General features: G+C 40.7%; 1 protein-coding gene across 3 annotated transcripts; it reads left to right on the top strand.

The window, feature by feature from the left end:
* LOC103132401 (protocadherin-10) lies at positions 1–22,844 on the top strand. 3 transcript variants are annotated; one of them, XM_007544211.2, is made up of 5 exons: positions 1–3,118; positions 4,374–4,432; positions 6,054–6,160; positions 18,785–19,168; positions 22,175–22,844. In XM_007544211.2, the coding sequence occupies exons 1-5, from the start codon at positions 572–574 to the stop codon at positions 22,192–22,194; spliced, it is 3,117 nt and encodes a 1,038-aa protein (XP_007544273.1). In that variant the 5' UTR covers positions 1–571; the 3' UTR covers positions 22,195–22,844. The 3 variants fall into 3 exon arrangements, with proteins under 3 accessions (XP_007544273.1, XP_007544280.1, XP_007544268.1); XM_007544218.2 differs by having other exon boundaries at positions 18,785–18,945; XM_007544206.2 differs by lacking the exon at positions 22,175–22,844 and having other exon boundaries at positions 18,785–20,326.
* Positions 22,845–27,437: the final 4,593 nt, after the last annotated feature.

The raw sequence follows: 27,437 nt of genomic DNA on the forward strand, positions 1-27,437 counted from the left end.
GCTCACACTCGGCTTCCAGAAGCAGAGATGAGAGCATCATCCGCTTTGAGCGCTAAGGCGCAGTGATTAAATCCTCACAGAGAAAGTCTCATTGTTCGTGCATCTTAAAAAAAAAAAAAGAAAACGAAAAAAAAAGATCTAACCGTTTTATTTATTTACTTCTCGTTTTTTGACAATGTTTTTCAGCACAAGGATTTTAAAAGTTTTTTATGTTCTTTTTTCCTGACTTTTCAGTGAAGTGGGGAGTTCGTTCTGCGCACAAGGAATGTTGGCTCAAGCTTGCGACTGTGTGCGCTGATACCAAAAACTCATAGACCGGGTGCAGAATTGATTAAAACTAAGAAGCTCGGATCAAATGGCTGCACTTCTCAAAGCAGAAACGACTAAATGTTCCACTGACCCGAGGCAGAGGAGGGGATTTTTAGACTCGGACAGCCTTGTTGCAGCTTGTTTTGCTGTTTTTTTTCTGCCAGGGAAGATTGGAAATGCACATATCTTGTAGGAAAAAGGAATAACACTTTTTTTTCTTTTTTTTTCTGCATTGATATTCACTTGGAGAGGGAGAGGGGAGATGATTTGGTTAATACTTCTGCTCTCCATTCTGAATGGAGCTCTATGTCAGCTGCACTACTCCGTGCCAGAAGAGCAAGAGCCTGGCACCGTAGTTGGGAATATCGCAGAAGATCTAGGCTTGGACATTACCAAACTTTCCGCTCGCCGGTTCCAGACGGTGCCAAGTTCGCGGACACCTTATCTGGAGGTGAACTTGGAGAACGGCGCTCTGGTTGTGAAGGAGAAAATAGACAGGGAAGAAATCTGCAAGCAGACCATCCCGTGCCTGCTGCACCTGGAGGTGTTTTTGGAGAATCCGCTGGAGCTGTTCCGCGTGGAGATCGAGGTGATGGACGTCAACGACAATCCGCCCAGCTTTCCGGAGCCGGACATTTTCGTGGAAATATCTGAGAGCGCCATACCCGGGACTCGTTTCCCCGTGGAGAACGCCTTCGACCCCGACGTTGGCACCAACGCGCTCAGCACGTATGCTATAACCAACAATAACTATTTCTCCCTCGACGTGCAGACGCAGAGCGACGGGACCAAATTCGCGGAGTTGGTGCTGGAGAAGCCGCTGGACAGAGAGCAGCAGGCGGTCCATCGCTATGTGCTGACGGCTGTGGACGGGGGCGTCCCGCAGCGGACCGGAACGGCTCTGTTGGTAGTTAAAGTTCTGGACTCTAATGACAACGCTCCCACGTTCGACGAGTCCGTGTACACGGTTAACCTGCGGGAAAACTCACCCGTGGGGACCCTAGTCATCCAGCTAAACGCCACGGATGTGGACGAGGGACTAAACGGAGAAATCATTTATTCCTTTAGCAGCCACAACACCCCGCGGATAAAAGACTTGTTCAACATCGACGAAAGAACGGGCAGGATAGAAGTGGCCGGCGAGGTGGACTACGAAGAGAGCAACACGCACCAGATCAACGTCCAGGCGAGAGATCTGGGGGCTAACGCCGTCCCTGCGCACTGCAAAGTGCTGGTCAAACTTGTGGACGTGAATGACAACACACCGGAGATCAGCTTCAGCACCGTAACTGAGTCTGTGAGCGAGCAGCACGCCCCGGGCACCGTTATTGCCCTCTTCAGCGTTTCGGACCGAGACTCCGGTGAGAACGGTCAGATGAGCTGCGAGATCATGGGCGACGTCCCCTTCAAGTTGAAGTCGTCGTTTAAAAATTACTACACCATCGTAACGGACGGCTCGCTTGACAGGGAGAACACGGACTCGTACACCATCACAGTCGTGGCCACCGACAAAGGTCAGCCCTCGCTGGCCACCAGCAAATCAATTAAGGTGCACGTCTCTGACGAGAACGACAACGCGCCCCGCTTTACGCAGGCTGTTTATGACGTCTATGTGACTGAGAACAATGTGCCTGGCGCCTTCATTCACGCAGTGACCGCCTTGGACCCTGATATAGGACAGAATTCTTTAATTACCTACTCCATATTGGAGTGTGACATCCAGGGAATGTCTGTTGACACGTATGTCTCCATAAACCAAGACACCGGCTACCTTTACGCGCTGCGCTCTTTCGATTATGAGCAGCTGAAAGAGTTCAGCTTCATGGTCCAGGCTAAGGACTCAGGTGCTGTCGAGTTGTTCTCCAATGCCACCGTTAACGTGATCATAGTCGACCAAAATGACAACGCTCCTAGCGTCATAGCCCCTATAGGTAAAAACGGCACGGCTAAAGAGCACTTGCCGCGTTCCGCGGAGCCTGGATACCTGGTGACGCGCATCGTGGCCATGGACGCAGATGACGGCGAAAACGCACGGCTGTCCTACAGCATCCTGCGGGGCAATGAGATGGGAATGTTTCGCATGGACTGGAGGACCGGGGAGCTGAGAACGGCGCGCAGGATCTCCCCCAAGCGGGACCCACAGGGCTTTTACGACCTGCTGATAGAGGTGAGGGACCACGGGCAGCCTCCTCTCTCCTCTTCCGCCAGTGTGAGCGTAATACTAGTGGACAGCGTGGTGGAGGGCCGCAGTGGGGACCGCGGCTCGGCCTCCAAGGCTAAAGAGACTTCTCTTGATCTCACCCTGATTCTCATCATCGCTCTGGGCTCCGTGTCCTTTATATTCCTCCTGGCCATGATAGTGCTGGCCGTGCGCTGTCAAAAGGACAAGAAGCTCAATCTGTACACGTGCCTGCTGGCCGGCGACTGCTGCCTGTGCTGTGGCTCCTGCTGCAGCAGGCAGAGCCGCGGCAGGAAGCAGAAGAAGCTGAGTAAATCCGACATCATGCTGGTTCAGAGCACCAACGTGACCACGGGAGTTGGGCCCGTCGGGCAGGTGCCAGTGGAGGAGTCTGGGGTGGGGAGCGTGGGAGGCGGGTTTGGCTCCCACCACCACCAAAACCAGAACTCCTATTGCTACCAGGTGTGCCTGACACCGGAGTCTGCCAAGACGGATCTGATGTTCCTTAAGCCGTGCAGCCCCTCCCGCAGCAACGACGCTGATCACACCAACCCCTGCGGGGCAATAGTGACCGGCTACAGTGATCAGCAACCGGACATTATATCTAACGGCAGCATTCTCTCCAGTGAGGTAAGAGAGCAGACACTGTGACCTCAGAATCAACCTAACGCCCATGCGTAAAATGTATTAAAAGTGTGGAAAACAGCATTTTTCACGGGCTGACCTTCCCAACTGCGTTTGCTTTCGGTTAAAGTGCGTTATCAATTCAGATCACGCAAAGTAAAAGTCTTTTGAAAAAGGGTTCTCCAATTGACTTGGCTACTGTGCTCAGTGGCCTTTAATCATTGTTATGGGTAATGGTGATTGGACATGTCAGTTGTTAAATCTCAAGTGGTATTTTATAATCCAATAGACTTATGTAGTATCAGGTTTTATACACCGCACCAAAGACTAGAATTTTAACTCATGACAACACATATAGAATAGACTGTTTTATTTTTTTTTTTTTTTTTATGATCATTTTCATTTAGACATGGTTTTTCATTTTTTATCCTAAGTACAATCAAACAACGCATGGTAAGTTAGTTATTTTGTGCAGCATTACAACAATTAGCCGGAACAATGCAACAGGAAGGTATTGCTGGGGGAATCCAGTCTGATGCAGAAACGGAGACACGCTCAGGTTGGGCCAGGGGCGTATCCAGAAATGGCAGGCCGGACGGGGACCACAAATAATCGGGTGGGCACATTGAAAATCAGAACCCATAACTGTGTGAGTTTTGTTTTGGTATTTTGCTATGCAACTACTATGATAAGTTTCGGGTGATTTGTTATGCAAATTCAGACACTTATATAAGCTCGTAATTTCTTACCTAACATTGATTTATAAAAGTTGTTATGCATATCAGGCTTTATGACCCCCAAGAGTGGCACCACTTGTGCATTTTGCTCATGGATCTGCAGAGAGAGTTGGTGGCTTTTTTTTTGGTTTGTTTGTTTTTTTGTTGATTGCTTGGCTTGAGTTGAGCCAGTCCAGCCAGTCACATCCCCTAGTCCTCTGTGTGTTAAGTATTCCGCGCACGACACAGCACGCCAGCACCGTGAACAAAGGTTGTTCAGTTTCAGCATCAGGCGTCTCAATCATTTACGCCTCCCTAATCTACTCCCCCCACCACAACCCTTGCTCTCATCTCCTCTTGCCGACTCTCACCAAGTGAATGCACACATAATCAGTAACCCACGTCTGGTGGAGAAGCTCCACCAGAGCTTCTCCTGACTCAGTCTCACATTCTATCTTTATAGTCTTAATCTGTGATTATGCATTTGAATCATCTGCCTGTTTGCATCGGTTGTGATCACATCTGTGTTTCTGTTGGCTTTCCAGACAAAACATCAACGAGCAGAACTCAGCTATCTGGTGGACAGACCCAGGCGTGTCAACAGGTAGTGGGAAAACACACGATGTGATGCATGCATACACATTCATCCCATTTCACGTTGGCCTAGTCACCGCCACCATGATGTCTTGTGATCCATCATCACAAGACATTCAACAGGCTGTCATTGATCCACAGTCTCTTCATGACACTGAAGTCAGTATCCGATTTGAACCTCCCAAATGCAGCGCTTGGCTGAAGGGCTATTTCGTTACATTTTCTTGAGTCTACTCTAGTTAAAAAAAACAAACAAAAAAAACACCTACCTATGTTAGAACTGAACAATATTATAATAAGTTCACTGCATATTCTATTTGTCTTTGTTTCAGTATTTAAATAATTCATAGCAATTTTTAGAGGATTTCTGGTTTCAGAGCATCTTACATCCGACTTAGCTTAAAAACTACACTATCTATAGCAGTCAAAGTTCGGCAACATTATTTTACATAAAGGACAGCTTTTGTAAAATACTGTTTGTGAACTGTGAACTATATTTAACTTTGTAAAAAAAAAAGAAGAAAAAGAGGGTGTTTTATCTCTTTTTTTCTGCCTGGATGCCATTTTACATGGGGTCCATCTTAAAAGCTCCACCACCCAAACACAATTATTTTCCAACCTTTCATGATTTTTGAAACCTTTATTAAGGTTGTGAAAACAGTAAAGTATTATTTTAAATCTTTGTCAAGATAATTTTTTGAATGAAGTGATACTTAATAAGCTGCAAATGGGATGCTAACTTGTTTGGCGTAGTCTCTTCCTAAATCTATAAAATGAACCAGAGCATAAGTAAACAAAGGAGCTGCTTAGGGCCTCCAAAGGCTTCAGGGGACACCCAGGAGTACCAGAGGACGCACACACGCATGCACACACGCATGCACACACGCATGCACACACGCATGCACACACGCATGCACACACGCATGCACACACGCACAATATACACATATGTAATTTGTAAATCTGCAGTCTTTTTACAATATTTTATTTTATTGTTGAAAAGGTTAATGTCTTCAAAGTGACATAATTGTTTTTATGCTCCACCTTTTTATGTAGAACAGTAATCCAACTAGCAAAAAGGTAAAAAAAAAAAATAAATAAATAAATAAATAAAAATAGAAGCTACTATAACAGTAACTATGTCCGAGATTTAAACACGGATTACATATCTATATATAAAGAGAATATTGTTTGGATTTGGTGACTGAGGATACTTGGACGGGTCCCAAATCAGGTTCTGCCTGGGGCCCCGTACAGCCACGGACCAGCTCTAACATGAGCACTACACCCATCAGTATCCACATCGTTAATTGCGGTTTTAAGAGCCTGTACTGTTCCCAACATATCCATAACGTTCATCTTCAATTTGGCATGAGTCCCATAACTGACACAGCGGCGTCTATTAAAGCTCTAATGCTGGATTTCATTACTTGCCATGTGTAACATCCAATTTAGGCTCTTGATGGCTACCGTGACCGCATTAACGTGGTCTTGACTTCTGATTCTTCCTCTCTGTGTCTTTGCCCTCTCATTTAATTCTCCTCCACACTCTGTGTGTCTTTTGCCTCACAATCATATTCATTCTTCCTCTGTCTGTGCTCCCCCCATCCCCTCTCTGGACCTCTTTGTAGTTCTGCATTTCAAGAGGCAGACATTGTCAGTTCTAAAGACAGTGGTCACGGCGACAGTGAACAGGGCGACAGCGACCACGACGCAACAAACCGGGGTCACTCAGCCGGTGAGTTTATCCACATCTCATAATAATTACTCCGCCATTTCTGCCCTCACACACACACACACAAACACACGCCTGCACACGCACACACACACACACACACGCACACACACACCTCCCTGATCCGTTTCAGCATTGTGAGTTTGCAATTGTGAATAGGATAATGTGAAGTTGTTGGTGCGGATCGCTGATTTTTTCATTTCCTTAATTTGCAGGATGTGCGGGTAGGCCCTGAGCTCAGAGGTTACTGGCTGGTATGAACAGGCCCCAGATGTGTTGATTGTAACTCACAGCCTTGCAAAAAGACTGGCGAAAAGAGTATCGGTGGAAATCTCTTCCCTTTGGCCTTTGCTTCTTCAGTAGTGTGGTGCTGAAAGGACAGTGACTTGCAGTGAGGCTGTGTGGGGCCCACAGAGCTTTAGTTGCACAAATCAATAGGCTCAGTCAAGAGAAAATGAACCGCATGAAAGCTGAATTGATGTAATGAGAAGCATTTCAATCAACCCTAGAGTCAATATGTTGTACAAACGCTAAGCAACTTACCCATCCCTGCGTGCCTCCAGAGTTACCATGGCTCTTCTGGCTACTTCTCTGATTAATGCTTTTGGTGGACCACCATGTTGTTGTAGGCTTGCAATGGTATCCCCTTGCCTTTTTTTGCATCCTCTAAAAACTGCTCTAGGCAAGACATTCAGAGGTTGGGGTATTGCTTTATAGTTAATAAAGTGACCTCAGAGGAGAGCCTGTTGCAATAGATTTTACTAAGGGTCGCCGCCGTAAGAGAGAGTGATAACAAAAGCACTTTTTTTTTTTTTCACGATAATTTTTAAATATGTATCGTTTTTCTTACGAGTGTTTTATTTGACCTCAGACACCTTTCGTCTAGATTCACTTTTCAGGCACACTTATTTATTTTACACCCTCTTCTTTTTTTGATTGACCAGATTTGTGTATGTTCAGCGTGAGTTTAATAAAGCCAAAATGCCAGAATTAGCTTACATACCCCCACCTATGTTCCCACCCGGGGTTCATTTGCAGACCCTCATTCCTTATCTGCCCTTACAGCATGATAGATTTCTTTGCAAAGAAGGTTAGCAGATCTTATCTTAAGCCTCTCTTCATTCTCTCTAAAACTCTATTTAGTTAGTACCTGTTTATTGATCATGCTAGAGTCAGACAAAAAAGTGGAGCAATACAAAATCTAATTTCATATTGAACTGCCCTTTCTTTGTGAGGGAATGCTCCACGTGACGCATGTAAGACCCCTGTCTAGACCACAGCTTGCCAAATATCGTAGCGGTGCGGGGAATACAAATAGAGAGGAGATCCGATAGGCGTTGTTGGGTAGTGAATGGGCCTCTCATTAGGCTGTGCAGTGTTTGACATTATTAATGAACTGAGCCTAAATAAAGAGTGGGTATGCAGCACTGGTGTCACTCCCTGCCCTCGCTTATAAAACAGGTTGGGAAGGTCAAACTATGCGCAACTGAAATGCAGCTTTGGAAGAAATCCAAGTCTCCTTTCTTTCTTTTTTTTTTTTGTAGGAGCTCATTGCTTAGTGAAATAGATGTAAAGGCTGATGTTTAAACATGTATATATATATATATATATATATATATTTGTGTGTTTAAAGATGTTTTATGTGATAAACTGTTTCTGCATAGGCTTTCAGGACACAAGGACGCAGAGAAAGTGAGGGGATAACAGGGAGAAAATATAATACACATCTTAAAATGTCCTCCTAGCACATAGTCTCCAACTTTAGGAAGAACTCAGCCCTGACACGATTTTTCAAGACATGCCCGAGACTGCAGTATAACACTTATTTTAGGTGGAAAATTGTCTTGAATTCCAATTTGCTAGCTTTTGGAGCACAGTGACAGGCATTATACTTCTGAACCAATGACATGTTTCTTCAGCCTTTTTCTTTCTTTTTTTTTTTTTGGCTCAGTGCTTTGCTCATTTGGCACAAGCAGGGGAGTATACACAGTTGGTGCTTCGACTGTGTATTTCATACAAGGGAAACCAACATTTGTTCCTCATGTTGGATTTAGAAGAGAACAGCTTAGCACTCGACGGGAGGTAATACCACACGACTGGTATTTTGGAGAGACGGACACTTGAGTTTCACACACTTCTGTAAACAAAACCAGGCACTGTATGTTTGTCTGTGTGGGTGTAAAGGCATACCACCGTCTGATTTAAGGTGTAGGTGTGTGCCTGATACCTAAATGTAACCTGAGTGTGTGTGTGCTTGTATGTGTTATGTCTAAAGAAAGCAGGTCTATGTGATAATGTCTGTATCGCAACGGCACTCTCCTTTGAAATGGTGCTCCGAAGTGGTCTGAATGTATTAAGTGTAAGAGGAGAGAGTGGAAGGTGCTGCTTGGAACTGTGCCTAGTATAGACAGTATTTCCATAACACAGACACTGCTCGGTTGTCTCACAGTAATTTATAAGCAGAATGCAATGGGAATGTTGATTTTCTCATAGGATTTATAGCACATAGTGCGTTGCTTTGCAAAACTACACATATCTCCTAAACTTTTCCATAATTATTCTGATTATAATTGCAAATGTCATTGTGTTTTGACTTGCATCGGTCCCATGAGCCAATGCTTTATAGTAGCACCTGTCACTGTAATAACAGTCTGTTGGTGTATGTCTCAACCAGTTTATAAAATAATAGGCAAAATATTTCAATTTTAATTAATACATTGTGGATTATAATGAGCAGTGGAGTGTCTTGACTTTCATCCAACCAATAGAGATTGAGACGCAGTTACATTTAAAAGTTTCACACTTTTGTAAATCATGCAACATAATTGCATATAAAATAGGCTTCTGCTATATTTTCCAAGCAGCCAAAAAAGGCTACTGCTATATTGTATTAGTTGTATATTCAGAGGTGTTCAGCCTCTATCTGTGTCACTCTTCACAGCCAGTTGCATTTTGGGATTTTTACATCTGATTGACTTAGAGTATTTCTTGACCTCTTTCCCCCAGTCTAAACAAAAATTCAGTGTAAAAACAGAGACAAAATTTTAGAATTTTTAAAAGCGTGTTCAGCTCTTTTGTTATGTTTCTCTTACTTTGTTGGTATGTCTGGTTCCATCTTCGATATCCTCTGGCTTTAAATTTTAAATGTTAGTCCTCTGTGGTAACAGTCGTCTATCAAGTTTTTTCTTAAAAGCAGAGTTCGCCGTGCTTATAGTTGTCTTATCCTCCACTGTTGAATGACATAACCCCCGTCAATAAATGGCTTCCCACTACCAGCAAGGCAGAGGAAAGGGCAGGATTATGTAGCCGGCAAATCATTATGGGCTGCATTCAGTTGCACTGAAGATGACATATGGATTTAAATTTCACAATGCAATTAAAATTGTTCTGTAATCTAATATAAAAAAACAACAAATATTTAAATTAATTCCCAGCCATAATAAAAACCCACTAAAATACATTGTATGTAATGTTTCAAAATGTACAAAAGTCGTATTAAGACTTTTACAAGACACTTTACTTTGTCCTGACTGTGTTCTTAAGGTAACCAAATTGAAAAAGCCAGTATGAAAGAAATAACTAAATTAATAAATAAGTAAGTAAGTAAAACTTACCCCCATAAATAAATTAAGGAATTTTTGAAGTGACTTTTTGAGAAGGCAGACTGGTATGCATGCACACATGCATAAGCTCAAATGTATTCCATATGAATATATGCATGCTCTCATTCTCGGTGTGAAGGTCCATGAGCTTGGCTGACACACACATATTCTCTTCCTGGTTTTCTGTCAGGGTCTCATCCTTCATTCTGTCTCCATCACACGTTGGCTCTCTGTAACACTCCACTGATCAGTAATTCATTTCCAGATCCTTTGCATAGCAATTATCAAAGGAGGGTTACAGGCAAGGTTTCCACATGGGAACATGCCACACATTCTCCCCTTTTTGGTGCACCTTCGGAATATTTCAAATCAAGGGGGAAACCATTTCCAGTTGGCATATCATCAACTACACCTGTCGTAGCTTCCCGCTCGGCCGCTCGTCTGACACTTTAGAAAATAAGTCTCCTGATGTCGTTTTAAATCAAAGGGACACTGCCTGTGAGGCTGGTATACCTTGAAAATGTGAGCAAATGGCTTTTCTGAAAGCTGGTGTCTGGAGCGAGGCACCGCTGCATCGGGAGACAAAACAGTATTGATTGAGCGCCACACCTTTTACTTCTCCACCCTGCTTTTTCCAAAATTAGGCACCGTTTTCTCTCATCCTGTGTCTAGAAAAAGACAGCAAAGTGAGCAGGCAAAACAGAAAAATAGGTGGCAGATAAAACCGGATGAAGAATTAAGGTGGGAAAGAGAGAGAGAGAGAGAAAGAGAGAGAGAGATAGAGAGAGAAAGAAAAAAATAGACACCTCGAAATGTTCAATCAGCTGTGGAAGGCTGTGAGACGGGAAGGAGACTGGAAACGATCATTATCATGACGTTTGTTTTGGTGCGAACAACAGCCGTGACAAATGGTACAATTAAATCACTGTGGTAACGGTGTATTAGACGGCTGATTATGAATTAGTGGTGTGTACTGAGTTGCAGTTCCCCGTGTCACTACGCTGTCAGAGGAATTTAGCTAACAGGGCTTTGATACACCCCTTTTTTTCCAGTCCTAAAAGTTAAACAGAAGTTAAAGACAGAAAGTAGGCAAAGGCATAAATATTTAGGTTAAAGTTGTGTGACTGGTTAAAAAAAAATGTAATTTGTAGCACTTAGAAAGTTGAAAAGCTCTAATTATTAAGAAGAAATCAAGCGAGTTGTGAGATGATGAATGCATCCAAAATGTCTTATGACAGGAATAATGTTTCCAAACAATAAAATCTTTATTAATGATGGAAATAATAGGTATATTTACCCTGTATGCTTGCCAAGTTGAAGCAACATGCCTTTAAAAAAACTATGCAGAGACACTTAGTTTTCAGTTTTAAAGGGGTCAGAGGGTATTATGTAAAATATATATATTTTTTTGTGCTTTATATCGTGTTATTATCTTGTTCCCTCATCAAAAACATACGAGTGTTGCCTTGATTCTTCCATACATGTTTGAGAAACTCCTGAATCCCCCGTGGCAGCCATTTGTGTGTGCATAAACGCTTGCTCTCACGCTTGCTGTGTGTATTTTGGGATCGGTGCTGTGGAATTCATAGTTATAAATGGGTACCGGTATGTTATTTTTCCGTGAGAATTTTATGTTATTTTAAATTTAATAATTGACTAACCACCTACAAATGAAATGTCAGAGCTCTCTGGTTGACCCAAGTGGTCAGACGTTGTAAATATTAGCCAGATTAATCAGAAAGTAAATCTCTTACTATCAGTTAAACCACACTGCCTGCTGAAATCAGTAAAGGAGCTGATGCAGCATGAGATTCAGACTTACTGATTGACTGCCATGTGATCTGGAGTAGTATTTTCCCAATACTCACATAATGCAATACTGTGACTGCATTCATTGAACCACTGATATGTGGGTGTATGCTTGTCAGACTTTTCTGGACAATAAATTGTCCCGGAAATGACTGCGACAAATGGTAATGTTGTCGTTTTGAGACCTGTTTTCAACTAATATGATGATAATGGCGTAGTAATGCAAGTACACCCTCTCAAAGATCAATAAACTAATTTGTAAAAGAAATCCATTTAACACTGGAATTGGGAGACATTTCAAAATAAATAAACCAACCAAAAACAATTCAAATGGATTATGAAGTCTCTGTAAACAACCTTGCCCTTTAAAAATAAATTATTCATTAGGCTCAGACAGTGAAAATACTTCCAGTTAGAACTTTTGTGAAAAAAAAGTGTAAAATTACAAAACTGTGTGTTGGGTCTCAAATGTTTGCAGCATCTATCAAAATGCTGGCTTTTCAATTAGATTAAAGAGCAGCATCTCTTTACCAATTAACCAAACTGTCTTAGTGTGCATCGTTTTGCTATGGCCGTTTTGAATGTTGTTTATTGACTAAACATCCCGATGACGGTGGACTGTCAGGAAGACAGAAAGAACCCACTGGTTGTAGTTAGCCTTTTTGTTTAAGCTATGTGCATATATATATATATATGTGTGTGTGTGTGTTTGTGTGTATGTATGGGTATATGCATGTGTATATATTGAAACATCTTGATGAGGGTAAGGATGATAAAAGGCTTCCTATCCACCCAAGTTAAATATATATGTATATATTTATAGTGACAATTAAGGTTGTTGAAATCATCATATAATTTAATTTGTTACTTTTGGGTTTACAGGGTTTATGACCTTGTGTTTGCTGTTATTTGGGCAATGGAGCCTTTTAGGAAACACGAAACAAACGTTGGAATGACTTTTCTTGTGAAGTGCATCAAGAAGAAGTTTGTTGTGAATTTGCACACAATATAAATAAACTGAATTAACTAAATTGTATTAAACCAAGCAAATCCTACATCACTGCACACCAGCTTGCTGCATTTATTGAGGAGTGCTATAAAGAACACAAAGCATGTATCAATAATCAATGGGCATCCTGAGCGTTTTGCTCTAACGGTATAAAAGAGGAAATATTAATCAAACTGACACTTGCACGGAAGCTGCTCTACTGGCTCTCCCTTGGCTCAGATACTGGGATGCAGACAGTGAAAATTATAGCTGGGAACCATTTATCTGGCTGTCATTAGTAGATATAGTGGAGGCCATCTTGGTGTGTTTTGGTCCAAGGAGGTTTCTGGTTTACGCATCACAGTTTTGCTGGCCAGACTTCACCAGGAAGTTGTGCTGCTCCTTTGTTGTTGTCCAAATGGTCACGTCTTGCGTCAGAATTATTTCTGAAGCTGTGGAAAACAAGATGAAAAGCAGAAGTAGGGAACAAAAGACAAACTCTAACGTGGGGGTAATTTAGGTGGGGAGGAGGGAAAGAGATTAAAGGGTGAAGAAGGAAATGAGTAGTGAAAATTAAATATGCCAGAAAATGAGACAGAGGACGTAAGAAAAGACGCAGATGGACTGATACAGTTGGAGGAAGAAACAAACACAAACTGGATGCTTGTAAAAAAAAAATAAAAAAAAAAGATATGCACAATATACCCACAAAGTGAATATCAAGATGGAGTTGATGTTTTTTTCTTTTTTTTCCCCTGAAATTTGTTTTCCCCTCATTTCCTCGCTCCAAGTCGTTGGAGGTATGATCAGACGGCGCAATTAGTCAAATGGCACCGACATGGGATTTTAGAAACATGCAGAGATGTAATGTAGAAAATAAGCAAGTGGGGGGGAAAAACGAAGTGCTGATTGCTTATTAACACACAGATTGTGTTTATAATGTGTGCTTTCGTTTGCGTCTTCTCTTCGGAGATTGTGCATGCGTGCGCATGCGTGAGTGTGTGTGTGTAAAAAGAGAACAAGCATGTGCTCTTCCTGCCTGTTGAGGTCACGATGAGAAGAGACTGCTGGCAGGGCCTGTCATTGCTAGTCACTGTTTTGGTTGTTGTTTTTCTTCCTGCCCGAGGAGGAAAAGGTGCATCATGGGGATCAACAGCCACTCGGTTTCATGTGAGCACAGCCTGTCTGTCTGTTTACTCATGTATATTTACATATCCTCACGTTTAGGAAGTACTTTTCATGCAAGTGGGAGTTGGCTGCCAAACCTAGGTGTTAATAATATTTATTTTTAAGTTTCTCTGGGTAGATTGGGAGCTTTGATGTGACATTTTCTAAGTTTGATAAAGAGTTGGCACTGATAGATGCGGAATAAATTTACAAATAAATGTGAATGTAAAATGTCCTCATTCAGAGGTGGCTTGTGCCCTTCCTTCTGCCGTCACACACACACACCACACACACACACACGGACGCACACACACGCACACGCACACACACACACACACACACACACACAAGACTGCCTCCCAGAAAAAAATAGAAAGAATAAATGAAATAGAACAAATATAGTTGGTGATAAGAAATATCAAGAATTAAATGATAATCAACTGATAAGAATTATTCCATACAGATATCTAGATATAGATTTAAACAATATTTTGTAATGAACTAACTTGTCTAAATTTTTGGGGTGCCCTAGGCTCAAGAAATCCTTGAAAATTATTGTTTTTTTTTATGTCTTCACAAAACAAAATCTTCTCGTTTAGAGAATATTTGTTCAGTGCAGAAATTTATAGTTTAGGCTTATCAAGTCTAAACACAGAGTCAAATGGAGTATAGACTCCCAAAATGATGCCATTTATGCTTACAGTTACTCCTGCATCATAAGCTAGGAACTATTGTGTCTTTTTTTTTTACAGTGATGAAAAAAGCAGTAGAGGTTTTAACAACAGCTTTGTCACATCCAGGTGCAAGTGTTCCTGCCTTCTCCACAGTTGCATGGGCCTTTGTTAGTTTTGCACCTGTGCTTTAGTCCTTCTGCTGATTTGCTTCCAAATTTAGAAGAACACACACATCGCAGGTTCCAGAAAACCTTAGCAGCACAATGGCAAAGAGATGACAGGAGGACCCGAGGTCAATGTCCTCTATGTCAGGAGAGTGCATGCATTTGTGGGAAGTCTATAAAAAAGGCTAAAGGCCAACAGCTTGATGGGCATTAAAGAAATGCAATGATTTATATGCATCCAACCTTTAAAGATGCTATAAATATACATCAGCATAAAAGGTGAATCAGAGTGTATGTTGAAGGAAATGGCTCTCAAAAACATAGCTGGCATTTACAAAAGCTGCCCAGAACAGCATTGACTCTTGGAGATGCGGAGGTTTCTTCATATATATTCTCCACGTTTCCAGCCACCCTTCTTGCTTCTACTGAGCGGCATTTCTTGTGTACTAGGTTGGGATGAACCTTTGGCAGCAAAAGTCCCGATTTGTGCTTGTCGTGTGGCACTCTCGGATGGGAGAAGGGCATACAAACTGAATATGTATGAGATGTCTTAAAAAAGTGAAAAATAAAATGCAACATGTTGGGTAGAAGAGAGAAGAAAGCAACTGCCAGCTATGAATGAGAGATTTTGTACATCTCCTCTTTTTTATGCATGTTTTACTCAAGTAAATAATAGAGGATTGTAGATGCAGGTCGTAGGTTCAAAGAGAATCTTGTGATGAAATAAGGAAGGTATGTCTTTACATCTACAAGCCCCTAAGTTTTTCCATATTTTCTTAACCATTATAAAACTGTTACAGGCCAATATATTTACAATGCATTCCAAAAGTATTCACACCCGTTGAACCAAGTTTGTGTTTTCTCATGTTACTTCATTTTTATGAGATTTAATGTGGTACTGCAAAACAAAGTATTGCATGATTGCAAAGAACAAGAAAAAAACATTTTCACGAAGCCATCACTATGATGACATGGTTTAGATCACTGCTGTCCTACAGGTTTGAGTTATGCCCAAGATAAAACACAGCTCTCTCACATTTGAAACTTCTCAGCATGTCACCTGTGCATGCAGACGCCTGCTAATGAACCATTTATTTCATTCAGGCATATTGAATCAGGATACGGGGTACAATGCAGTGCATTTATGTTCATGTAACTTACCAGAAGAGGCTGAGAGGAAACAAGTTTGTGCTGGTGGTGGTGAGAACGTCTTGGTGGCATTGGTGTCCTGTCACACTGCCACTGTGGGCAGTTGTGGCTACTGTCCAGTAGCTTGCTATCATCAGCACATGAATGTGCATGTGAATGGGTGAATGACTGAATGTAGAGTGACTCTGGAACTGATAAACACGTACAAGTACGGGTACATATACCATTTACCAGGACTGCACACCTGACCACCGGAGAATGCCCCGGTGCTCCCGATTAGCCAATCCGGGCCTGTTTAAACACGCACATGTAGTGAGATATTTCTAACATTCTTTCATTTGAATCAAAGTCTTTCCTTGCTCTGCCCGCCTCTTTAACCCCTCTTTGATCTCCATCTGTTTTGATCTGACCATCACTCTATCCATCTGTGACCGCGCAGGTCTCCCTTCTCCTTCCTGATGGTTCCTGCTGTGCTGTCGCCTTTTTCCCGCCTGTCGTTGCTGTCTGTGAAATCGATGGCTCCCTGAGCCTGTTTGGCCCTCGCTGCCTGTGAGCCGTGTGTCTTCACTGGCTCTATGTCCACTGTGCAGTCTTATTGCCTTTCTTGCACTCCGTGGGGGCCTCAATTAGTTGCCACATTAGATTCACACCATGCACACAAACACAGAAAACAGAATCAGTCACAGTGGCAGTTCTTTGACAGTGTAATGGAAGATAAAAGTGCTGGGGAATTGCTGAAAGAGTTTTAAAATTAGAATGATCTAATGAATGTCACCAAGAGTTAAATCAAAGTTAATATGTTCATTGGTTTTGCTTTGTGAACTTTTAAAAATTTAGTTTCGGTCTACTTCTGTCTTTAACATTCAAGTCTGTGCTTGGATTAAAAAAAAAGGTGAAGCTACTTTGAATTACTGATGTTTTTACCCATTTGCTGATCAATATCTGCAGATATATGTACATTAGATGTAGTCTTAGGAGCAAAATATGCAGTCCAGCAAGTTTCCAGAGAGCTTGCGGTAAAAGTTGAGTGAGTTTATTGTTTTGAGCGCATGGTGGGGAACTCCACACTCTCTTAGTTTGAAACTTGTTAAATTGCCATCAGACAGAAGGGGCATGTCTGAAATACATAGACAAGTAGAGCAGTGGCATCCAATCTGACATAAGAAACAAAAGTGAAAAATGGTTCAACGTGCACAATCAGCTTTAAGGCAGCCTTATAAATTGCCCACGTTTCTTTCTCTGTAAGTTTTAATAATCTACAAATTTTTCGAATGAGGAGTCCAGAGTTCCTGTCTTTATCATCCCCAACTTGTTCAGTTATAATTAGTTATCAATCAAGTATTTTATTTATTCTTTTTAATTCTTATAATCATGGCTTGCCAATGATTGCTGGAGATCGGTACCACGTCCCATGTGACCCTGTGGAGAAAATGAGATATAAACAAAGGATGGATGGATGATTATTTCTCAATTATGGATGCGAGTTGCTGTGTGTATTGCAAACCTATAGTCATTGCAGCAGTATTAATTCCCCAACAGGCTGTTTGGAATGCAGTGAAATGGCTAATATACTTCAAATGATTTAAGTTCACACTACGCCTGCCAATATAGTATCCAGCCTATTGGGTAGAATGTCAATGCAGCAGATTCCCACAACCCCCAAAAGTTACAAGCTCCATGATGCTAGAGGTCACAGAGAGTGGTCGAAGTACACATGAGGAAAGAGTTTGAGTGAGAAAAATCTATCACAACTTATATTCATCACGGTATTTATCAGAATCATCATCAAATGGATTTTCTGATATTATGTTGCCGTGTCATAGCACTACTAGAAATGAAAAGTTGCAAAAAGTTTGATTCATGCCCTTCCATGTTTTAGCAAACCTGAAACCTTCACAGCTGAATCGGATCCAGTAAGACGATCACACCAAAGTGGAATTGTCTCCATTTGTATCTACTGCAGCTGTTGCTTGTCAGTATATTCTGACGTAATAAAGTGGAATTCAGTATTGATGATTCCCTCATCAGCATTGACTTGAGAAGCTGCCTACTAGTATGTTAGAGTCTCAACTAGCAAACAACTATAATCACATGCTCAACTATAATCAAACAACTATAATCACATTTTCTACCCACCTAATTTCTGGCGGTGTTGTGACAACATTTCCAGCAAGACAGCAAAAGGTGCAAAAAAAACCCCAAAAACTGTTTGTTTAGGTAGCTATTTCTTAATTCTGGCTTAATGTTTAACCATTACTTGTTTAAGTCTGTTTTAGTATTAACATGTTTACAGATCAGTTTTATGATCTGCAAACATCATGTCCAGCCATGTAGCAGACATAGACTTCTGGCCATTTATGTCTGTTATTCTCTGTTTTTCCAATTTGCCACTTCCCTTAATATTCTTTAACAATATTCTTCCCCATTCATGGCTCGGTGCTCCATTATATAATTTCAGATATTAATTTGATCATCTTTCTGCTGTTCTAATTTTTTGTCTGTAGCTTTTGTGTTTATTACAGTCAGTCATTTTCTCTAAAGATGATTGACAGAGTGGAATTAAACAACTGAGTATTTTGTTCACTTTTGTGTCACATTTCCTTGCAGTGATTGTCATTTTTTTTGGGGGGGGGATTATGAAATAAGAATTCATGTTTTGTCTCTTGGTGTTTCACAATCAAATGAGTGTCAGAGGATGACAGATGAGCAGGGTGGTGAGGGTGGTGAAGTGCTTTTGTTACCTCGCATCACTTTGATTGCTTTTTTCTTTCTAAATGAAAGGGGTGAGGAGAAAAGCAAACATTTCTCCTGATCAGTTCTGGGTCTGTCCTTTGACGAGTAAATGCTACTGCACGTTTCCTGCTTTTGACACTGGTGAAGGATTGCTAGCTCCTGCTGCTTCTCACAGTGTCTTCTTACCATCTCGCTTTCAGTTTGGCTTTTATCCACCACTAAATATCACGGTGTCTTATTCCTTCTTTTTGTCATCTCCTAATCCTCAATGCCAGATTTATAATGTTCAATCTTTATGTGTTTTGCTTCCACCTTAGACTGACCTGTTTGAATGTTCGCAGGTGCTGACCTGTTCTCCAACTGCACAGAGGAGTGCAAGGCCCTGGGTCACTCTGACCGCTGCTGGATGCCGTCCTTTGTGCCATCAGATGGGCGCCAAGGGCCGGACTACCGCAGCAATCTGCACGTCCCTGGCATGGACGCCACGCTACCCGACACTGAGGTACCCTGCTCCGTCAACCTATCCGACCAACTCACAATGACCTCCTCCACCGCCTCGTCCAACGATAGGTCATTCTCCACCTTTGGCAAGGACGGCCAAAGATCACAGTCACACCACAGCCTTCAAAATCACCTCCATCAGCAACAGCAGCAGTACAGCTCCAGCACGCTAGAGAGGAAAGAGTATGATAGGGGGACCCTACCGTACAAACCAACCTTTCTCTGTGAGTATCAGTATGAAACCTCACTGGGACCCTACGATTTTGGTCTGGTCCAGTATAGAAACTAAAGGAGGGGGACATTGAATATACCTCTTGATTCTGATTTGGACTTTATATGCTGATTATCAACTTTTATTTCTTCTGCTTTTGAAGGTGTTCGAGAAAAAGGCTTTATATTTTCTTGTATTTTGTCTCAGTAGTTTTTTTTTTTTAGTTTTTTTTGTAATATGATTTTTTTTTTCAAGTGTAAAATGTATTAATTGCATACCCCCTTTCTCCAAAACCTACATAAAATCCTTAACCTAACCTAACCCCTCCATAACCCCTAAATACTGCCTGTAATCACAGGACTTATTTTGAAATAAACTAAAAAGAAATTTGACTCGTGCTATTCTGCTGTGGCCACTTTTTTTTTCCTTTTCTCCAAATTACCCCTCCCTTTAAAATCCTTCCTATCTGATGCTCATATTAGTAAAGGTCAGCAACACTTGCATGAATCATGTGCAAAGCACACACTGACATACAAGATCATCTGAGTAAGTTAGGCAATGTATTTCAGTAATTCAATTCAAAGACTGAAACTCATTATATATAGCTATATTATACAGAGTAATATATTTCAAGTATTTATGCTAATTTTAATGATTATGGTTTATAGATCATAAAAATCCTAAAGTTAGTTTCTTAGGAAGTTAAGATTTATTGCACATTTCCTGCACAGTACATGCAGTATATTATTATGTTCCGTTTACATGAAATATTGCATCCTTACAGCCTGGTAGAGAGGCGATCGGGCTGTGGCTTTGCTGTGATGTTTCTTCTTACAGTACTTCATAGATTCTGAATGGTTTGTTTGCTGGTCAGTCATGCAGTGTTACCATTGTCATTAAAGCATTTATTTGTACTCTTGGCAGTGTGCACAGGCGTCAAGTCCAGGTACAAATTGAAGCCAGTCTCTCCATAAAACTTGTTAGCAGATGAAAATTTGCACTGATCTCTAGCCAGCTAAAACATGGCGAACCGACTCCAACAGATGACACTGATAACCACATCCTCACTGACTGGATGTGGATATCCACATCCAGTCTTATTACTCTTCCTCTTGTTTCTGGAAACTTTTCTAAAAAAAAAATAACAAAAATATGTTTTCACCTTAAAAAAGGAAAAAAAAAACTGTTTGTACCACTGAGTAACATTTCAATCCCCTTTTCTCCTCTAATAAGGTGAAACCCTTCTGATGACGTCTTTAGTGTAACACGTAGGATGCAACAACTGTAGCCCATATCTTGGATATAAATATGTCTGGTTAATATATATGGATCGTCCACAAATTTTTAAATAGTCTATTTTTACAATTGTTCCAAAACTTCCCTGTTAATTCTTGTGGCTTTTTAAATCACACTTTTGCCTTCCACTAACATGCTTAAATGCATAACTTTTGAACCTTACCCTTCATGTAGAGGGTGCCAGTAGCTGTCTGAAGGACAATTAGTGAAACTAGGCCATAACAACATCACAGGTAATCTCTATCTTAGGTAATCTCTGTAATTAATGAGTTTCAAGTGTTGGACTGAACTACTGAAATAAAGATTTCTGGTTTCTTGAGATGTACTTTTACTAGCAGCTAAATACTTGATGCAATTTGACTGAACACAAAGGAAAGGAAAAGAAGGACAGACTATCTAATGTAGAGGACATCTATCTTCACTTTTTCATCATAATTTTTGAGCATGAGCATTCTGACTTCCCTACTGAATAGCTCAAGAGGTGAAGCGCACAGCCCACGCTTCTTCTTCTCTACAAGGAGTATGTCCGTTTTGCTCTGAAAAGGAACCCAAGTGTCTATACTTGCTTACTTGTGGATCGATAGCTGACATAGAGAGGGATGACGAGGAAGACTTCACACCACAAGTTCAAGATTTTCCAGCTAGAAAAGTCACAGACGCGCAATTTCTTTTCAACAATGTTGGAAATAAGCAGAGAATAAAGTGGCTTCACTTTGCCAAGTGAAATTTATTGATGCGCATTGGAATAAGATTTGGATTTCCATTTCCAAATAAGCTGAATGGGTTTCATAAAAGGAAAAAAAAAAAAAGGTAGATGGGCAGAACATTTCAAGCGGCCTATTCTTTCAAAGCTCCCACATTACATGAATATTCTATTAGCTCTAAGAGTAGAAAATGGATTTGATATACACATTCAGTGGGGAAGTCATTTCCAGTCATCTCAACACCATGTTAACCACCATCATCCATGATCCTGCATGCTGGTTGTGGGCTGTCTCTCAGGTAAATGACGAGCACAATAACCTGTTTTGTCTTCTACTTTTTTTTTTGTGACTTAGCAGAGACAAGCGATTCCTTCACTTTCACATCAGCTTGTTTGAAAAGTAATTAGCATTGAGGCTTTAGATTCCGGGATATTTCTCACTCCGAATTAAAACGGTCTGCGCAGCTGTTCACGATGTACGCTTTGCGGTGGGGGAAAATTGAGTCGTTTCATTCGCATTTACCTTATCTCATATCTTTTTAATCTAGAATTTCTTCAGTTTTTAAAGGCAATCTCAAGCGGAGACTCTGTTAACCATAGTCGTCATGTTTGCATTTAAAAATAGCTGTGAACGCTACTGTGGTAATCCTTTGATCATCAGGATTCGCTTGTAAAAGGTTTAGTAAATGTTTAATGACCCATTTATTGATAATTAATGAAGCAATTAGAGCTCTTTGTATCTGTTACACATGCATTAAGCAGCCACACGGTTTTGACAATTTATCCTGACTGATAGATGTGTTTTCGCTCCATTCCCAAATTAGCTTTACAGTAGCATACTGTAAGGACCAGCGATTAGGGTGTATTAATAACTTCACATATCCTTTGTGGTATGTATCCTTCAAGAGACAATATTTCTAGTTGATTGTGGCACTAAAAAGCCTGCAGGGAAAAAAAAAAAGTTTTCATTTGTCTTAACGAGTGTGTTTCTTCTTCTTCTTCTTTTTTTTTTTTTTCCAGCCCGCAAAAGGATTTGCTAGCTCATTCCACGTAGACCTGTCGGAGACAGCGTGAATTTATGTACTACACCATCAACACTGATGCTAAAGACAGTGAAACAGAACAAAAACAAACGGCAACCTGGACAGCAGCAACCTTGGCAAAACTTCATTTTCTCGGGTGGCGAACTGTAACGAAACCTTGGCGGTGGCTGCTGAGGGAGGAAAAAGGAGAAATAATTACTGAGTAGCTGTAAACCTCTTGATACCCAAGGAGCAATTCAAGGCCTTATTTCTCTCAGCAGGACTGAGACCGGCGTGAAACTCTTGACCACATGAAGATTATAATGGTATAAGATTACAAAGTGAAGGAATTGAAATATCAAAGTGAGTAAGGGGGACTAATTAAATTAGAGAGGTGTTATTTCCCCCCCTGCCCCCCCTTCCTGGGAGGGAGTTAGCCTCTAGAAATATGTGTGTGCCTGTTTACATCGAGAGAAAATGCTTCTGTACAAACTTCAACCAATGTCACACTGAACCCTTTAGCTATTTCTACAATCACCACTAAGCCAGCTGTACAGAGACTGTTTTTGGGGGGAAGAAGGAGACTGACAAGAAGAGACTGGGCAAGCAGATAAAGCGAGAAAAAGTGCGAAGGAGTAAGTAATGTACAGGAATTAAAAAAAAAAAAAGCAAACAAGTGCAGTACTATAGATTCTGTATCTCCGGTTTTTTGACTTGACTGTCTTTATATACCTTCTCTTTTTTTGTTTCTGTTGTTCTTTCTGTGTGGTTCAAGTGTGCAGACTCTAGAATATTCAAACTCACAGTTTTTAGACAGGAACTTGTGGTCCAGAGTTGGGCTTAGTCCTCTTTCAAGCTTAGTTAGCCACTTCAGGAAGGAGATTTGGACAAATCACTGTGTCAATGTTGAATCTCATTTTTGTTTAGGAATAAAATACCAGAAAATGAATGTTTCACGTTTGTTCATATTTTTCAAATGCTTCTTATCGTTTCTTAAGGTCCTTCCTGAGCTGACGGCAAAGAAAGTGTAATGACCCATCATAGAGATCTGGTTCTCTTGATGCCATTGGCCTATACATAACCAATCAGACACACTCAGTGGTTTTTATCATGTGTGCAAAGTGTTTACTGTACTATTTTAAAAGCTTATAAATGAACATAAATCTATATCTATATATATATAAAACTATATATATATATATACAATATACTTTTTCTGAAAACTGTGTAACCATTGATTAGTTTTTACACTTCATTATGTCTCTCAATCTAATAATACAAAGTGCTACAAAATCAAGATGTGTATTGTTTTATTTAAAGGAGGAGTGAATATTCTACAAACCTTACGCCAACCAACAGTTAAGTTAATGTTTTTTAAACGATTGTTACTTTTCACTGTTTACATATGCCAGGCCTTGTTGTGTGCTGCAAAGACACCGTTTAAGTTGTTTTGACTTGTATTGTATTTTTCCAAGCAGAATATTTGGTGATGTACAGGATGGAAAAAAAAAACCAAACAAAAAAAAAACTATAACAATCCAGCAAGATTTCAGAAGTTTTACAATCATATGAGTAAGACACATGCATAACACAGAAACAAGTTGCATACATAAATGAATATGGCAAATACACTCATAAAAACACACAAGAAAAACACACGCACACACACGCACACATACACAGATAAAGTGGTGATAAATAAACTGTGTCATTGAAGTTTCCTTAAGTGTGTTGTGTTCATCTTGAAAATGTGTCATGTATTGCTTACTCAGTTTCCAGTCCGTTTAAAATTTGTTTTGCAATTTATTGAACCATTACAACAATTATAATTTACATTTTATATAGACATGCAGACGTTTGTTCTTCTGTCATTTTTTTTTTTTTTCTGTGTTCTTATTTCTCCAAACACATTCAGATGTCCTGGAAGAATGTCATGGAATTTCAAGATGTAACCACCATGGCTCTGCTCTACTTTCCACATTCCCTGACCTCAATAACTCTTAAAAAAAAAAAAAAAAAAATCCCAATCCTACTCCTTCACTCCAGTGTGATCTTCAGATGGCCTGGCACATGCTTACAGAGATAAGCAGGGGAAGCAGAAGAAGAGAAGTCCTGGATCAGCTGCAAGTGAAGCATCGGGTCATGTGGGAGACACAGCAATCCCACACTTAATGTCCTAAAAACAGAGCTGAGTTTGTCTCCATCACAAGATAGCCTTCTTTAAAGAGCAGAGAGATACATGTGACCGTTTCATATGACTGATGTATCGGCTGCCTCTGTGAATTAGGGCCCTTTGGGTTTCTGATTAAAATCTCACCCCCAAAATAATTCTTTCAAGAGGCTGGAAAACTTTCTTGAAGAAAGAAAAAAAAAAAAGAGGTCATATGCTGAACTATGTAACTGGGCAAAACTGGGTTGATATAAATGGGATCAGAAAACGTCTCCGTTGTTGAAATGATATACTTATCACTGCAAACAGACTTTTTGTTGGCAAGTTACTGAACAAACCTCAAATTGGAACAACAGGGTGATTAGGAGAGTTAAGAAAGCAACTTTTAGGGTTCAATTGTCATCTGTCCTTGCTACTTAGCACTGATTTCATAATGTGCTTTATCTAAACTTGAAATCTTGTCTGAAAGTGTGATTCCAATGTATTTGTTACTTTTAATTTTACATGTGAGGTCCCATTTTCAAAAAGGCTTGCTGCAGTAGTACACAATATAACATTTTCCAAGTTAAAAAAAACATTAAATTCTTCTGTGCATTTTAAACTTGCAATACGTATAAACTGATCAGGTATAAGAAGAAAAAAAAAAAAAAAAGTCAAGCATAAGGATTTGAGGGAGCTTGGAAACGACCAGATTGTGGATAGAGAACCTGATGAGAGCATCTCCATAACTGCAGCTATTGTGTGGTGGTGGTGAGGGGGGGTCTTGATCTGCAGTGGTCAGTACTGTATGCATCAAAAGAGGTTCATTGAAGGAACGATGGGGTAGTCCCTGCACGGGTGTGGATTTCTATCGAGAACAAATGCTGGCCCGTGAGGCCCGATCCAACAGATTACTTCTTGTATAGCTGAAATATTTGAAGAAAGGTGTAAAAGGTTTTCCTGTCGAAAGGTGAGTGCATAATAGCTTGCTGTGGATGGGGCAAACAGGGGTTGAGCGATATATCAGCGTAATCATCTTGTCCGTCTCATATTCTGAAAGAACAAGTGAGCTGACCTCACTCTCTGTCTGAGCTTGTGATCCTCTCTCTTCCTCCTGGGTATCCATTTTATTACTCCAACTAAACAGACTTTCAAGACACCCCATTAGCCTCTCTGTCCTCCGGTCTGTCACCTTTCACCATCGCCACCTCATCACACATCCTATTGACATGTGTTGCAAGACACTGCACGCCCATGCAAGGTTCCTCTTTTGCCTCCTTATTGCTGGCTGCCACATCGGTCAGTCTGACACCACACACACACACACACACACACACACACACACTCTCACACAAACACTGTTGTACTCTATTCCCCAACCACCTCATCAGACCAGAGCAGACAGCCATTACAGTGTGTCCAGCTATGCCCATTTCTCCTACAATTTTTTCTCCTTTTTTTCTTATCTGCAACGACCTATTGACCTGAGACACAGCCTTCCTGCCCTATTGACCCGGAGATATTCTGTGTGCATTTTACAGACTGCTTGCTATCTTTCCACCCAATAAACTGTGTCGTGCAGCTTCTCATTTAATTCAGCAAACCTCAGGCAGGTCTGACACTGTGTGTGTGTGTGAGACACATGGGTGGTGTGGTTGTTTATGGGCAAGCAGTGAATGGTTTGTGAGAGGTAGATGTCGTGCCTCAAAATAAATGAGAAAACATGACAGATACAAATTGGTCGACTTTAAGTCATAGCTTGGCATCTTTCATGTATGATATCATTGAGACTGAGCTGGCTGGAAACAACAATCTACAGTGACAAAAGTAAAAGCTAAATTTTAACTTGAATTGTTTTGCATTTGGGAGTTACAATGTGGTCTATTAGTTAAGCTGTAAACGTGTCTTTGGTCGTCTCAACTTCTAATTCAACTTCTGTATCTATAATTAAAAAAATAAAATAAAATAAGATGAAATAAAAAGTTTTTAAGGCCCAAAAAATATCTTAAGCTACAAACTTGGGTTTATTAATGATAGTATTTAGAAATTATAATGAGGGTTTCCCCCAGTGTGTTATAATAAGCATGACAGGCTGCCTGGATTTACTTGCCAGGGGCAAGGTTGCCATGCAACGGTGCCAACCGGGCCCTCTGACCACCAGGAGCAGGTAAGGTGGGTGAAGTGTCTTGCCCAAGGACAAAACAGAGGCGAACGGAACGGGGTTTCAACCAGCAACCCACCGATCACGGAACAAACTCAGTGTTTGTCTGTTGTTGTTACCCTCACATAGTTAAGTGAGAGTAACACTTAACTATGTGTTACTCTCACTTAGAGTAACACATAGTTAAGTGTGTAAAATGCATTTTAAAAATGCATTTTAAAAATGCAAATTAATTAGAGCATTTTTTTTTTTTTTAGTTTGAAACTTGTGAAATTTTAAAATAAACAGCTATCGTAACCATGTTATGACACAAGCCAATTATATCATACCCCTAGATCAGGGGTCTTCAAATCCGGATGATGTGTCCCTGTCCCTGAACAGTCCCTGTTCCAACACATCTGAGTCAAATGGCTGAATCACCCTCCTACATCTAAGAGCTGTAGAACAACGGCCCTTGGGGACTGGTTATGAAGCATATTGTGTTGATATGTGGGTATGAGAGGCCTCATGAAAATCTGGCAAGGGCCCCAAAAATGCTTGGGCCTGCCCTGGACTACAATTTGGGTAAAGAGATTGGAAGATGAAAATGAATCCTCAGATTAGCCAATATCTCTTTCACATTACATGGGTAGTTCATTAAGGCGTGTTCACACATTTTTTAATTCTATGTTTTAACACTAGGACTTTGTGGTAACATGGCTAAAAATTGTTAACTTTTTTTATTAGGTATTAAGTAAACTGTTGAACCCAGTGCTTGTTATTTACTTCATTTTCATTGAATGTCTCGCTCTTTAGATCATGTAGGTTCGTCTGTTCAAACTGGAGGCTTTAGACCTGGACTTGGACCTCATCACCAAAGAAAATGATCAAAACACTAGATTCATACAAAAAGCTGGTGGGCAATTTCAAGAGAAAATGATCAAAAACAACACAAAACAAGCTATAAAAAAA

This window comes from Poecilia formosa, unplaced genomic scaffold (assembly GCF_000485575.1).
Source record: "Poecilia formosa unplaced genomic scaffold, Poecilia_formosa-5.1.2 Scaffold11, whole genome shotgun sequence".
Classification (NCBI taxonomy): Eukaryota; Metazoa; Chordata; class Actinopteri; order Cyprinodontiformes; family Poeciliidae; genus Poecilia; species Poecilia formosa.